Consider the following 12,878-nt stretch of genomic DNA (forward strand, 5'->3'; position numbering starts at 1 on the left):
GGGCGGGGCCGGGAGGGGCCGCGGATCCCGGGGGCGGGATGAGGGGACAGTCCGGGATAAGGGATGGCCCGGGATAAGGGACTGTCCGGGACAAGGGATAGTCCGGGATAATAATGGGATGGTCCGGGATAAGGGATGGTCCGGGATAAGGGATAGCCCGGGATAAGGGATGGTCTAGGATAATAATGGGATAGTTCGGGTTGGAAAAGGCCTTGAAGTTCGTGGAATCCACCTGCTGCCCAGCCCCCACCAACCCATCTCCCTCAGCACCATCCTGGAAACCCCCCCAGGGGTGGGGGCCCCTGACAGCCCTTTCTGTGAGGAAACTGTTCAGCTAAGGAGGAGAAGCCCCTTGGAAATACAAGGACACAGTTATTTCACCTCTCCCAGAAAACAGGCTGGTGGCAGAAGGTACAGAAACAAATTCTTTATTAATTTTTAACAAGTCAGCAACATAACGTGAGGCACTGGAACACAAACTCGGGCCTGAGGGCTCCTCGTGGCCTGTGGTACCGGGTAAGACAAGTTTTCCTTCGCAGAGCAGAAGGCTTCAGAAGAGCTGGAAAAAGCTAAGCCTCCTCTCCCACCAAAACTAAGGAACATACCTCCAACTAGAGCAGAGAGCAATGAAGCACATTATTTTACTTGAGGTGACAGAAGTGTCACCTATTCGAGCTTAATTCAGAAGAAAGTCCTGACAGATTTGGGTAATTGTGCCTTCAAATTCTGACCTTAGCGTGAAGCCTTCAAAACAGGGTTATGTACAAACAGCTAAAAAAATATGAATTGCTAAGGCAAACAAGAACCATATCTTTGCTCAGCTTTACAGGCAGCTCTGTAGGGTCTGGGGAAATGTCTCTTGCAGAGGTTGGTGAGGAAGTGCAAGTTGGGCCCTGGTCACACACACACCAGGCTCCCACCAGCACTGGTGGGGCTTGGTGAGCTACCCCAGTACCAGGCAGCCCAGCCTAAGGCATCAGGTAGTGCTCATTTGGGGGGCAGCTTTTTTGGGGACAGGTCATTCCTTAAAAGGCACTGCTCTAATGACATCAATTTATACCAAGGAAGGGTTTGTAATGCAACTCTGATGATTTATACTCCCATGAGTCAAGGAAGACACACCAAGAACATGGGGCTAGCCTGTAACCAGGGTGGGAAGAGCTTATTCCAATGTCACCAGTGACATCTTCCCTATCCAGAAGGTAACATATATATATATATGTCTCATTATATATATATATAACATTATATATAAAGTGCAGCAAGGCTGTTAATGCTCCACACTAACAGAGGACAAGCTAAGATAAGAGGGCTGGAGCAGCTCTGCTCTGGAAACAGGCTGGGAGAGTTGGGGTGTTCAGCCTGGAGAAGAGAAGGCTCCAGGGAGACCTTAGAGCACCTTCCAGTGCCTGAAGGGGCTCCAGGAAAGCTGGGGAGGGACTTGGGACGAGGGCAGGGAGGGATGGGAAGAGGGGGATGGATTAAAACTGGAGCAAGGGAGATTGAGGTTGGACATGAGGAGGAAATTCTTTGCTGTGAGGGGGGGGAGACCCTGGCCCAGGTTGCCCAGGGAAGCCCTGGAAGTGTTGAAGGGCAGGTTGGATGGGGTTTGGAGCAGCCTGGGCTGGTGGGAGGTGTCCCTGCCCATGTAGAGGGGCTGGAACTGGATGATCTTGAAGGTCCCTTCCAACCAACACCATTCTGTGATTCTAAGATTTAATCATGCTTGTATTTTCTAAGTGTTTTAATTATGTAGCAAACCCTGAAGCAAGCCTACTTTCTGCACTCTCTGTGTTCTAATGAAATTATTTTGCCCTGTGAAGCCTCTCCTGTTGTGCACCCCAGTTTGCTTCAGCTGGTAAGTTTTGCAATGGCAAAGGGACAACTTGTCAGGAAATGACTGAGCTTTTATCTCTTTGGTTACAGCACTCTGTTTAAGATGGGTTTTGCCAGCCCAGTTAGTAGACAAATGGGTGTTCCAAGCATAAAAGTGTGCCAAAAGGGTCAGCTAGAATGGCCATTATCTAACCAGAGCATTAACTAACCTAAGTCAGTGCTCTTAGCAATTAATAAGGTATTTGGGAGAAATGAAAAAGAAAGAAATCCTTATGATCAGCTGCTTCCCATCACCCAGGCAGGACACCAGGCAGCCTTTAATCCTCCCCACCACAGAGTCTGAGCAGAACCTTCCTATAGTCTCCTGAGCAATCTCCCTAGAAAGAACAAAGGAACAGGATTAGTTTCACAGTTGTGTACAAGGCTGGATTCTTTCCAGCATGTATGATTTGTTGTAGGTTTGTAACCTCTTTGATAATTTAAGAATCAAGAACATTCAGAAACAATTTCAGTCCATCAATGCCAAGTCTCCTTGATTCTAGCTCCTCTAAAATACTCAACAGGTGTCAAGAGGGGACTTGTCTCTTTGAAGCTGTGGAGCAAATCCAGCTCTTTGTTTCTGACTCTGAGGAGCTTACCTTAATGAAGGAGTAGAGTGATTTCCCATACATGGCCAGGAATTCCCTCCTGATATCCAGCATGTCTATTTCACAGCGGGACACCATCACGCGGATCAAGGTGCTGTCATCTGTTCCCAAGCCCTAAAGAAATCAACCAACCCTGTACAACTACAAACCATTTTGGACAAATCAGTGACAGACACAGAGGGTTTTGCATTTGGTCTTCTGTGGGATCTGTTCCTAATTAGAGTATTTTTGCATTAATGGAGTGATCACTAGCAGCTCGCTGCCAAGTCAGCAGATTGCTCTGGGCTTCCTGAGGGAAAAGAGGGCCATAAAAAAGCTCAGATTTTTTCTTTTTTTCCCACTTTATGGTCAAGTTTCATTTTGTCTAATGATTGCTGGCATGCCACTGACTTGAGCATGCAAAGGCAAGGGGAAAAAAAAAAACCAGTGATATCCCACCAAAACCTCTTTACCTTCATGGATTTATACAATCGTTCAGCAAAATAGGCAGGTTTATTTCGTATGCACTTCACTGGAAGGGAGACAAGACAAAGATAATTAAGGCCAATTAAAATGGAAGGAGAAACTCTGCCAAACCTTTACAGCACTTCTCAGTCAATGTGTTTATTCTGTAAAGATGCAGTTCAGGGCCAACTATGCAGGTACAAGGCAGACATCCTTGGTCAGTGACCTGCTGTAAACTCATGTCTCTGTACCCAGTCATAGTTTCTCTGAGGCTTTAATGCTCACTGACAGCAAATGTCAGGTACCAAAGAATCACTTGGGCAAGTAAACAGTGCCAGAAAGCACAGAGCTTTCTCACCAGGTTCTATCTGCCAAGAGTAAAACATTGTGGCTTGCAAAAAAACCAAACAGCGTCTGCTTCCTGAAGCTATAATAACAGCCAGCCTGGGCAAGACACAGTATCTCTAATTAACTGACTACTTTGTAGACAAAATTTAAAAGCAGGGAACTCACCCACAGCTAACAAAGCATCTTCGAGGTCTCCTGACATCTCAGATTTAATGCTGTCTGTGATGTCCTTATCAGCAATTCCTCTGTATACATCAAAAACTAGGAAAAAGAGTCAGTGGTAACAAGAGTGAGACACTCCAGGGCAATGACAGCCTGCAAACCACCAAGAATCACTTTGCAAGATCAAGCTCCTCATACCCTGCATGAACATTGTACCATTACTGTGACATTGAAGGCTAAGTCTGGGCTGTACCACAGAAATATTTCACTTTAATTATCAAGTGTCTTGTTAATTGGCCCACCACTGCTGCTAGGGTTTTCAAGAACTGCTGGTTAATGATGGCAGTTTAAATGCTTAGCTTCTTTCCCTCTCTGCCCCAGTGGGACTTACACCTCATTATCTCAAATTTACAGGCTGTAGCAAGTTCTACTGATGTTTTTCTCAAGTCCCTTTTTGTCTCAGCAGGGAATAAAATGGCCTTAAAGAACTGAATGCTCTTGGATACCTTCTGTCTCAGGAAGTGTTCGGTATCAGTTAATGAACAAAGCTCCTACAAAAGTATCATCTTCAAACAAGGAAAAACATCCAGGACACTGTGGAAGGTCCTACCTACCTCTTAGCAGGTGGTATCTGTTCCGTGTACAGAGGATGGCCATAAATTGTACCTCATCTGTTCCCCATCTGTTCTCCCCAGCTTCATACAGGCACTTGAAGACATTATGAACAGACAAAATAACTCTAATTGAAAAAACCAGATGTACATCACATGAGATTTTTACTTCCTTGGTACTTGAGCACTGCTGGTCTGTGGCTTGTCTAGATCACAGGTATTTTCCACCTAATACTGACCAAGTACAGCGCCCCTCAACTGACATGTCACCTCCCTTCCCAAATACTCAGCCTGTCTAGAGACCTCTCACCAGAGCTGCAGAGTAACCATTATCCCCATTTCACTGGCTGAGTCAGAACAGTGAAGAGGCTTCTCTAAGGGTCAAAACTGAGAACAGAGCCCAGGGCTCCACCCAAGGCACTGCTGCCTATCACAGCCTTAGGCTTACTGTTCTGCCTCAAAAAAAGGACCAAAAGAGGTCTAGAAAGAGCAGGGATTCACCACACATCACATGCACAAGAACAGACAATTCTTGCAAGGAAGCAAATTGCTACACACCTGAGCATCTTGCTGAGCAAGGGCATCATCCACGTACGTTCCCTCATCTCTGTTTCCCTGCGGAGAAACAAGGATGAAAAACTCATTTCATCAGAGCAACGAATGGAAGCAAGTCCTGCAAATTCCCCATTGAAAACAAGTTGCTAGAGAGGCATAATGGGATCCTTACAATTGAGCAGGAGTTTACAGAGACAGAAACATCTGGCTCAGGTGTGATTTGTACTTCCTTTTGAAGTGAGAAGGAATGCACTTGAACTGGGTTGTTTTAAAGCGAGAACATGACCCAGAGTCAGACTCCTCTCCCTGCAGAAGCTGGGCATAAGATCCAGGTGAGGGGAAAAGCAAGAGAAGTGAAGCAAAAGCCAGGCTGAAACACTGAGGAGAGAGACACGTCCACCAGCAGCAGAAAGATTAGTCCCATTTCCCTCAGCCTGGACTTACTGTCGCGAGGGACACGAGGACCCTTCGGAACATGGAAGATGTGTCAGAGACAATGTCCTCCTCCAGCGTACGGCCATATTCTAGCAGGAGCACAGACACACAACACATCAGTTAGTAACAGCTCCTCCACCTGGACACTGTCCAGAAGGACATGGAACTGTTGGAGTGAGTCCTGAGGAGGCCACAAAGATGATCTGAGGGCTGGGGCAGCTCTGCTCTGGAGACAGGCTGGGAGAGGTGGGGGGTTCAGCCTGAAGAAAGAAGGCTCCAGGGAGACCTTAGAGCCCCTGCCAGTGCCTGAAGGGGCTCCAGGAAAGCTGGGGAGGGACTTGGGACAAAGGCAGGGAGGGATGGGATGAGGGGGATGGATGAAAACTGGGAGAGGGAGATTGAGGTTGGACATGAGGAGGGAATTCCCGGTTATGAGGGTGGGAAGACCCTGGCCCAGGTTGCCCAGGGAAGCTGTGGCTGCCCCATCCCTGGAAGTATTCAAGGCCAGGTTGGATGGGGCTTGGAGCAGCCTGGGCTGGTGGGAGGTGTCCCTGCCCATGCAGGGTTGTTTGGATCTAGATGATCTTTCAGGTCCCTTCCAACCCAAACCATATGAATTATGGAACTGTGGGCTGGAAACACCACCATATTCAGTGCTACAGGGCAACATCAAGAAGCTCAGCCAGTATAAAACTGGTAGTAGATGCACACGTGGACAGACATCCAGCTGACAGACATCACCACCCCTCCTGCTTTATTTACACCGATCCAGTTTCTGGGTGAAATTCTAGCCCTTGAGGTTGTTAGCAGCCCTGCTGTTGACAGCTGGCTAACTCCAAGGTTCTCTCTGGACACATTTAAAGGCTAACAGACCCTTCTCCTTCCTCTTCACATGCACACAAGGGACTTTTCAGTCCGAATCACACTGGCTCGTGGTTGGTGCTACATACGAAGTTTGTAGTTCTCGTTGATGCGCCGAATCTCATCATTAGTGCGAGAAGCCAGAATTTCAATCAGGCAACCTTCATCTGTTCCTCCACCCTAGGGAATTGCAAAGAAAAGATCCAAGATGATCACGACAACTGTTTTGGTGTGCAACTAGGATATATATATAAGTTAATAAATAGTAATAAATGTAGATTTATGCCATATCGTACTAAATTGACTGGAACTTAAGCAACATAAAAGGAAGATTTCCAACCTTCATGGCCCTCCTCAGTTCATGCACGTCGTACATGGTGGTTGGAGTCATCATACCAATGATCACCCTTTCAAAATGTCCACTCAGCTCAGACTTCAAGTCATCAATCAAATCCTAGAAGACAGAGAGTGAAGTTGGGAGAAGATCTAGCCCCTGAGAACAGGAAGAACTCATTTGCGACTTTTCCTCACACTCCAGCCCTCTTTGGATGAACAGTTGCTTGGATGAACAAGTTTCCCTTGGCCAGAGAAAGCCTGTGCTAACCTTACTGTCATGGAGAATAGGATGTTGTTCACATTTCATCCCAGTGGTAGAACCCCAAAATTGCATCTCCCAGTTAAAACCACAGCCAGTAACCCCTGACGACCACCTACCCGGCCAATGCTGCTTTTATAGGTGATCAGAACTTGCTGACGTTGGGAAACGTTCAGTTTGGTCAAGACCTCAATGATAGCATCTTCATCTGTGCCTGGAAGAAATCCAGGGAAAGTGGTCAGGCTGCCTGCACAAGAACCAGACACATGCTCTGGTCTTGTCCTGAGTGTGACATTAACCATCTTCTGTTCCTTACACAACCTGGTTCTCAACATCTTCTGTTCCTCATACAACCTGGTTCTTGACAGCACTGGGGTCTAGTTCAGTGTACAGAAGGGGCTCAACCCAGCAGCAGCATAGCAGAACCACACTGCTGGAGAGACAGGAGCCTGACTAAGGGTTTAATTTTTGTGTCCAAGACTTGGATTTCCAGTTGAGTTCAAGTCTCAGCCTGATCAACTCCTTTCAGTGCTCAACTCCCTTCAGTGCCCTCAGAAGGGAGTCGTACAATGCAAATGGCTAGACTGTCCTTCTAACAAACCACCAGACAAAACATTCCCAATCCTTGAGGAAAAAAGAGAGTTTAACAGTGGAGGGACACCAACTTACCAAATCCCTTCATTGCCTTCCTCAGTGCTTGTGCTTCTTGCTCAGCACTGAAACTAGAGACCCCCTTGATTGTTGCCTAAACACACGGAGAGGAGTTATGAAAACCAGACTCAAAGTGATACATACATATAGGAGAGCTGAATTAAAAAGAAATAAAATTCCAAAGATGCAAACACAGTGACAGCAAGTGAAGTCTAACCAACAAACATGAGTCATTTTATACCAGGCTTCCACGCTAAACCAAAGAGAAACAGTTTGTTCTAGAGGAGCATCCCAGCCACAGAAATAAGCCATGGGAACACACCTAAAAGGACAAAGTATCTTCATATTGGTGGCCTTGGAGTATCTAGTTTCCAATTCAATAATACCAGGCAGCCTGACATCTCCGTTCTGTCCAGCTGGGGCTTCTTCTCAGCTTTTTTCCATATAAATTAGAGAAGAAGTTGTTCCCATCAAAGCCCTATTCCTGATTTCTCTAAGAGCAGCCAAGGACCATAATTCTGTTCAATAATGCCCTCAAAAGTGCAGTGTTTTTTCAAAACAGTGATTCACAACAAGGTTTTTCCTGCCTCCCATCTAGTGCCATTTCTGTGGGACCACATTATCTTTTCCAAAGCTCTCCCTGTTCCCATGAAAATCATTGGCAAATCCCTGCTTAGCATGTGTGCAAGCTTAGGCTTCCTGAGACAGGCCCAGGGATAACCACCAGGTAGATGGGTACTCTGCAGGTTGAACCTGGGAAGAAGAATATGCCCAGGAAGTTTATCTGGAGAAAGTAATGCTCTTTGAACCAATATCTGATCAGGTTTTCCATTAACTCCTGAAGTGAAACAGCCCATATATGTGTGGGCCATTCTCCTCCAGTATGAGGAAGCAGAGAGGAGTGATAAACACACCCCCCATAAAGGCACAGCCAGTGACAGTGTTCTTCCTTCTGTGTCCTTATCTGAGCTACACATGGACCTGATCAGAGCACACCCTGGCACAGCAGGGACAGAAAACACACACTCACCATTGCTCTCCTACGTGGACAATCTGTTGTTTTCCCAGTCCCCAGGCAGTTAGACAGCTGTAATAAAAAAGAGAGGAAGCATTAACTTTCTAGCATATAATTCAGAGACCATACTTGGCAGTTGATGGGGCTGGTCTAATTTTTCTGAGGACTAAAAGCAGCTCCTGAGCATTTCCCTGGGTTTCCAACAAAGGAGACTGACTTACAACAGCTCAGGCCTCTCTGGAAGAGGGGTGTGGTACACAGGCAGGTGATTAGCACTGCCAATTTAAGAAATTTATTTTCCATTTCTAACTTGACAGCCTGGCTGAGGCTACAAAGACAAGCAGACAATGTTGCCCTGGGAGCAAAGAAACCAGCCATGACCCCCTTGTCCTTCTAAGCACATGGCTTTGACCTTGTCAGGTGAGAGCCTGAGGGTGGATTAGGGTGAAGGTTCCTGCACCTTCCTAGCATCCTTCATGGATACTCCCTGGGAGGCAGAGACAACACCAAGGTGTGGATCAGCACACAAATGTTAACTTCACTTGAGGGCTGGGACAAGGAGAATTATTCTTCTCCTTACTTATCTTCAAGATCCCTTCCAACCAGAATGGTTGTATGATTCTATGCTCTGCCATACTCAGCAGCTCCTCAGTTTGGTGCCATGTGTCACTCCTTGCAGCACTGCAGCTTTAACTGACTGTTAAAGCCTTCAAAAAATCAAAAAAGTTTATTTGCCATCTCCCCAGGCTTTTTTCTTTTTTTTCTCATAATTTTGTTTTCACAGAGGCCTACACAGGAACACACCCCAAGTATTTTCCTGGATCATTGGACAGGATATCAAGCACTAGGACAAGGTTCACTTCCCTGCAACTCAAGTTCCACACAGCGTGAGCAGTTTAGAGAATCACAGAATGGTGGGGTTGGAAGGGACCTCTGGAGATCATCGAGCCCAACCCCCCTGAAAAACAGGACCACCACATAATCTAGGGCAGGTCACTCGGGAGTGCATCCAAGTGTCTTAAAAGTTTCCAGAGAAGGAGACTCCACAACCTCTCTGGGCAGCCTGTCCCAGTGTCACCCTCACAAGAAAGACATTTTCCCTCATGGTGAGGGGGAACTTCCTGTGTTCCAATTTGTGTCCATTGCCCCTTGTCCTATCACAGGACACCATGGAAAAGAGCCTGGAGCCTTCTTGACACCCACCCTTCAGGTATTTATAGATATTAATAAGGTCCCCTCTCAGTCTTCTCCAGAGTAAACATCCCCAGGTCTCTCAGCCTTTCCTCATCACACACATGTTCCAGTCCCTTCATCATCCTTGTAGCCTCTGTTGGACTCACTCCAGTAAATCCCTGTCTCTCTGGAACTGGGGAGCCCAGAACTGGACACAATTCTCCAGGTGGGGTCTCACCAGGGCAGAGTAGATGGGGAGGAGAACCTCCCTTAACGTGCTGGACACGCTCATTTTAATGCACCCCAGGGTTCCATGGGCCTTCTTGGCCACCAGGACACATTGCTGTCCCAGTGTGAGGGCCTCAAAGCCCGTCAGCAGAAGCTGTGATGGCAGCAGCTGGCAACATCTCTCCTTCATCCAGCTCGTGGTAGCTGCTGTTATGGAGCCCAGACAGTTGTGCAAGAACAGGGGTGGCTTTGCTCATGCTTCACATGACTCTTACAAATCTGGAACACCATCTGAGGGTGCAGTTTGGGCAAGTGAACTCCCAGCATGACATTGGCCACAGGTGTGTTAGGCACAGGCACTCCCAGAGCTCTTCAGGTCACCTGTACGTTATTACACTCTGTGCAGTCAGGCCACAGATGGAAAATTAATTGCGTTTGCTCCCTTTCCTTTGATTACAGATTTCAGTGGTCAAATTATGACCTAGACCTCAGAAAATTAATCTTTGCTCTTTCTAATCTTTTACAGAAATATAAAGCCAACTTTATTTGCTTTAGTCAGACACTAAATCATGGCTTTGAATTTCACAGATGTTTTTTCTGATGCAGTTTTACCATTTGTACCCAGAAGCAGGAATATTAGACAGGGTGGTTTAGCAAGTCAATTAGAGGGCAAAAGAAACATCAGTAAACACGGAAAAGGAGGTGGGAGGCAGAAAAATCTGGAGTACTCATGAGCTGGCAGAAAGAAACCAAAACATGAGGAAAAGATGCCTGTGCTGGATTGAGGGCAAATGCTCCTGCAGTATCAAGTTACAACAGAAATGTCACATTAAATATTGACCTTAAGATTCCAATTTCTTCATCCAGCTTGAACGTGTCTGGGAATACAAAGAGCTCTGCAACAGGCAGAGGTGCCAACCCCACTGTGCAATCTGTAAATACTGTTTCCTTCCTATTTCTGTGTGTAGTGCCACGAGAAATGAGCCGCTGAAGCTACAGGTCAAAGTGCTCAGCAGTAGTACCAGGCTCTCCAGCAATGGTCCCTGCCCCTGCAACCCTCTCACTGTCTTTCACAGGTGAAGGCATCTCCATAAACTGCTCAGGCTGGGGTGCTAGATGAATAAAGCTCTTCTGGCCACCCCTTTGCTAGCACTGAGAGAAAGTGATTGCTCAGTCATCTTTGCCAGCCCTCTACAGTTTAACTCAATTCCTGGCCTGCAGCTCCAAGGGAAAAATAAACTTCAGGGTAGGAACAACACTTAATTCTGTGTTCTGAAGAGTTAAGCTACACATACAAAAAGTCAGCTAGCTAAGGTGCCCTGGCTAATCCCTGTCCTGATCTTATTTGTTTCATCCCAGAATAAAGGCCCAAGTTTGCTGTAGAAAACCTGGCTTAGAACAGGCTCAAAACACTGTGGCCAGATGACAGAGTGCAGGTGTACAGGGCATCCCTCCCATTATTCAAAGTTTTTCCACAGATGTCCTTTTCCTGGCAGCCTTTATCAGCTAATCAGACAGTTTATAAATTCACTTCTATGTCCTCTAAAAGCCAAATCCAGAATAAACTTCTTTATCAGAAAACAGCTGAAGCTGCTTGTGCTACCGAGTTAAAATCTAGGTTTCCCTCCCTGTGCACAGAGCACATGCAGCTCCCAGCAAGCAGGGCTCCCGGCAGTTTAACAGGATATCAACACAGGGGTTTTTTCCCCTGAAGTTGGAGCTCACTGACATATTGCCAGTCCTGCCCCCAGGACCCAGAGTGCAAACCCAGCGTTTTGCGACCCATCCACTCTCCAGGCAAACACTGGACTTGTTTGACTAGTTCTTTCATTGGGTGCACGTTCACACAAACTTATGATTCGAACACAAATCCACACCCTGTGCCAGGTCAGCTTTTCCATGGCTCTGCCGTGTTTGCAGAGCTGCTCCCCGGCGGGCAGTGCCCCTGGGCCGGGCTCACTGGGGGTCACTGACCCCCAGCCCACCCCGCAGCTCAGGACAGGATCTCCCTTCTGGTTGCCAGCCCCAACCCAGCTGAAATATCCCAGCACCTCCCACACGATGGCCTTTGTGTGGCCACCGCCCTCAAAATGGGGTAAACATATAACACCGAGTTAGCAGCACCAGGGGCACCCAGCACCCCTCCCTCCGGGCTGTGCACCCCCCTGAGGATGTTTCACAAGCCCCTGCGCTCCGGCGGGGAGCGGGGGGAGCCTGGCCGGGGCAGAAATAGGAAGAAAACCTGCACTCCCTCTGCCTGGGAAAAGTCAGCCATCTTCCTGCGTGCCACAACCCGGCCCCCCTTCCCCCCCAGCCTGTGCCCTCCAGGGCTGTCCCAGTGCTCCCAGTGCCTTGTCCCAATGGGACATCCCCCTGGCTGAGTGCTGTCCCGCTCCCTGCCGAGTAAGGAGGGAGCCTGGCACCTTCCCAGGCACCTTCCCGGCAGGCGAGGCCCCCCCCCCCAATGGGACATCCCCCTGGCTGAGTGCTGTCCCGCTCCCTGCCGAGTAAGGAGGGAGCCTGGCACCTTCCCAGGCACCTTCCCGGCAGGCGAGACCCTCCCCGTGCCCAAGGGGACCCCCAGGGAGCCGGGCACTGACCTGCTGTCCCAAGGGGAGCCCCGGCAGGGATGGCAGAGCCGCGCCCGGACGGCTCTGGCTGGGAAAGTCCCCGCCCTGGCGCGGGGTGGGACCCGCCGGCGCGGAGCGGAGATTCTGGCAGCCGGTCGGGAAGGGAAACCGGCCCCGCTCCCTCCTCCGGGAGCGCCTGGGTGGAATCCAGGGCGGGGAGCGGCTCCCCAGGGATCTGCACGTATGGGGTCACCCTGGCAAATCGAGGTGGTCTGGTGGGCTCAGGGCGCTGCCGTGCTCGGCAGCATCGCCTGGGAACACCCCTGGGAGCTGCGGGTCTCCCGGGATGCAGCCTGAGCCCGCATGTGGTGTCCGGATTTGTGCTGCTGACCCGGCAGAACCAGGGGGGTTCGGCACACGGGCACAAACAGCCTCCAGCAAGAACGTGTGTGCCTCCCCCAAGTTGTTTCTGAGGATTCCTTACCTGTGTTGTGTCTCCTTTGCTCCCACAGCACCTCTCTGGGTCTTCAGCATCGTTCCCCCTTCTGCACCACAAGCAGCCATGATTTCTGTAACCATTATTATTTTCATAAAGAGGATTATTTTTGCCCCAATAAGTGGCACTGCACTAAAGTCTAAACGCTTCAGGCAAAGGGACTTGTGTTTTACCCTGATGTGACACTGCCAGGGTCAGCCTTGAACAAGATAATGAGGCTGGCAGAGGGAACTCAACCTTGCAATAATGCA

General features: G+C 48.6%; 1 protein-coding gene across 1 annotated transcript; it reads right to left on the reverse strand.

Annotated features, from left to right (window-relative positions):
* Positions 1 to 2,111: 2,111 nt before the first annotated feature.
* ANXA4 (annexin A4) lies at positions 2,112 to 12,665 on the reverse strand. Its single transcript, XM_009999350.1, has 13 exons — positions 12,616 to 12,665; positions 12,162 to 12,327; positions 7,164 to 7,239; positions 6,614 to 6,708; positions 6,240 to 6,353; positions 5,989 to 6,079; positions 5,048 to 5,127; positions 4,607 to 4,663; positions 4,052 to 4,145; positions 3,441 to 3,536; positions 2,936 to 2,994; positions 2,475 to 2,597; positions 2,112 to 2,213 (listed from the first exon to the last, which is right to left on the reverse strand). Exons 1-13 carry the CDS (start codon positions 12,663 to 12,665, stop codon positions 2,154 to 2,156), a joined length of 1,161 nt encoding a protein of 386 aa, XP_009997652.1. The 3' UTR covers positions 2,112 to 2,153.
* Between the last annotated feature and the right edge of the window lie 213 nt (positions 12,666 to 12,878).

This window comes from Chaetura pelagica, unplaced genomic scaffold, assembly GCF_000747805.2.
Source record: "Chaetura pelagica isolate M959 unplaced genomic scaffold, ChaPel_1.0 scaffold526, whole genome shotgun sequence".
In the NCBI taxonomy this organism is placed as follows: Eukaryota; Metazoa; Chordata; class Aves; order Apodiformes; family Apodidae; genus Chaetura; species Chaetura pelagica.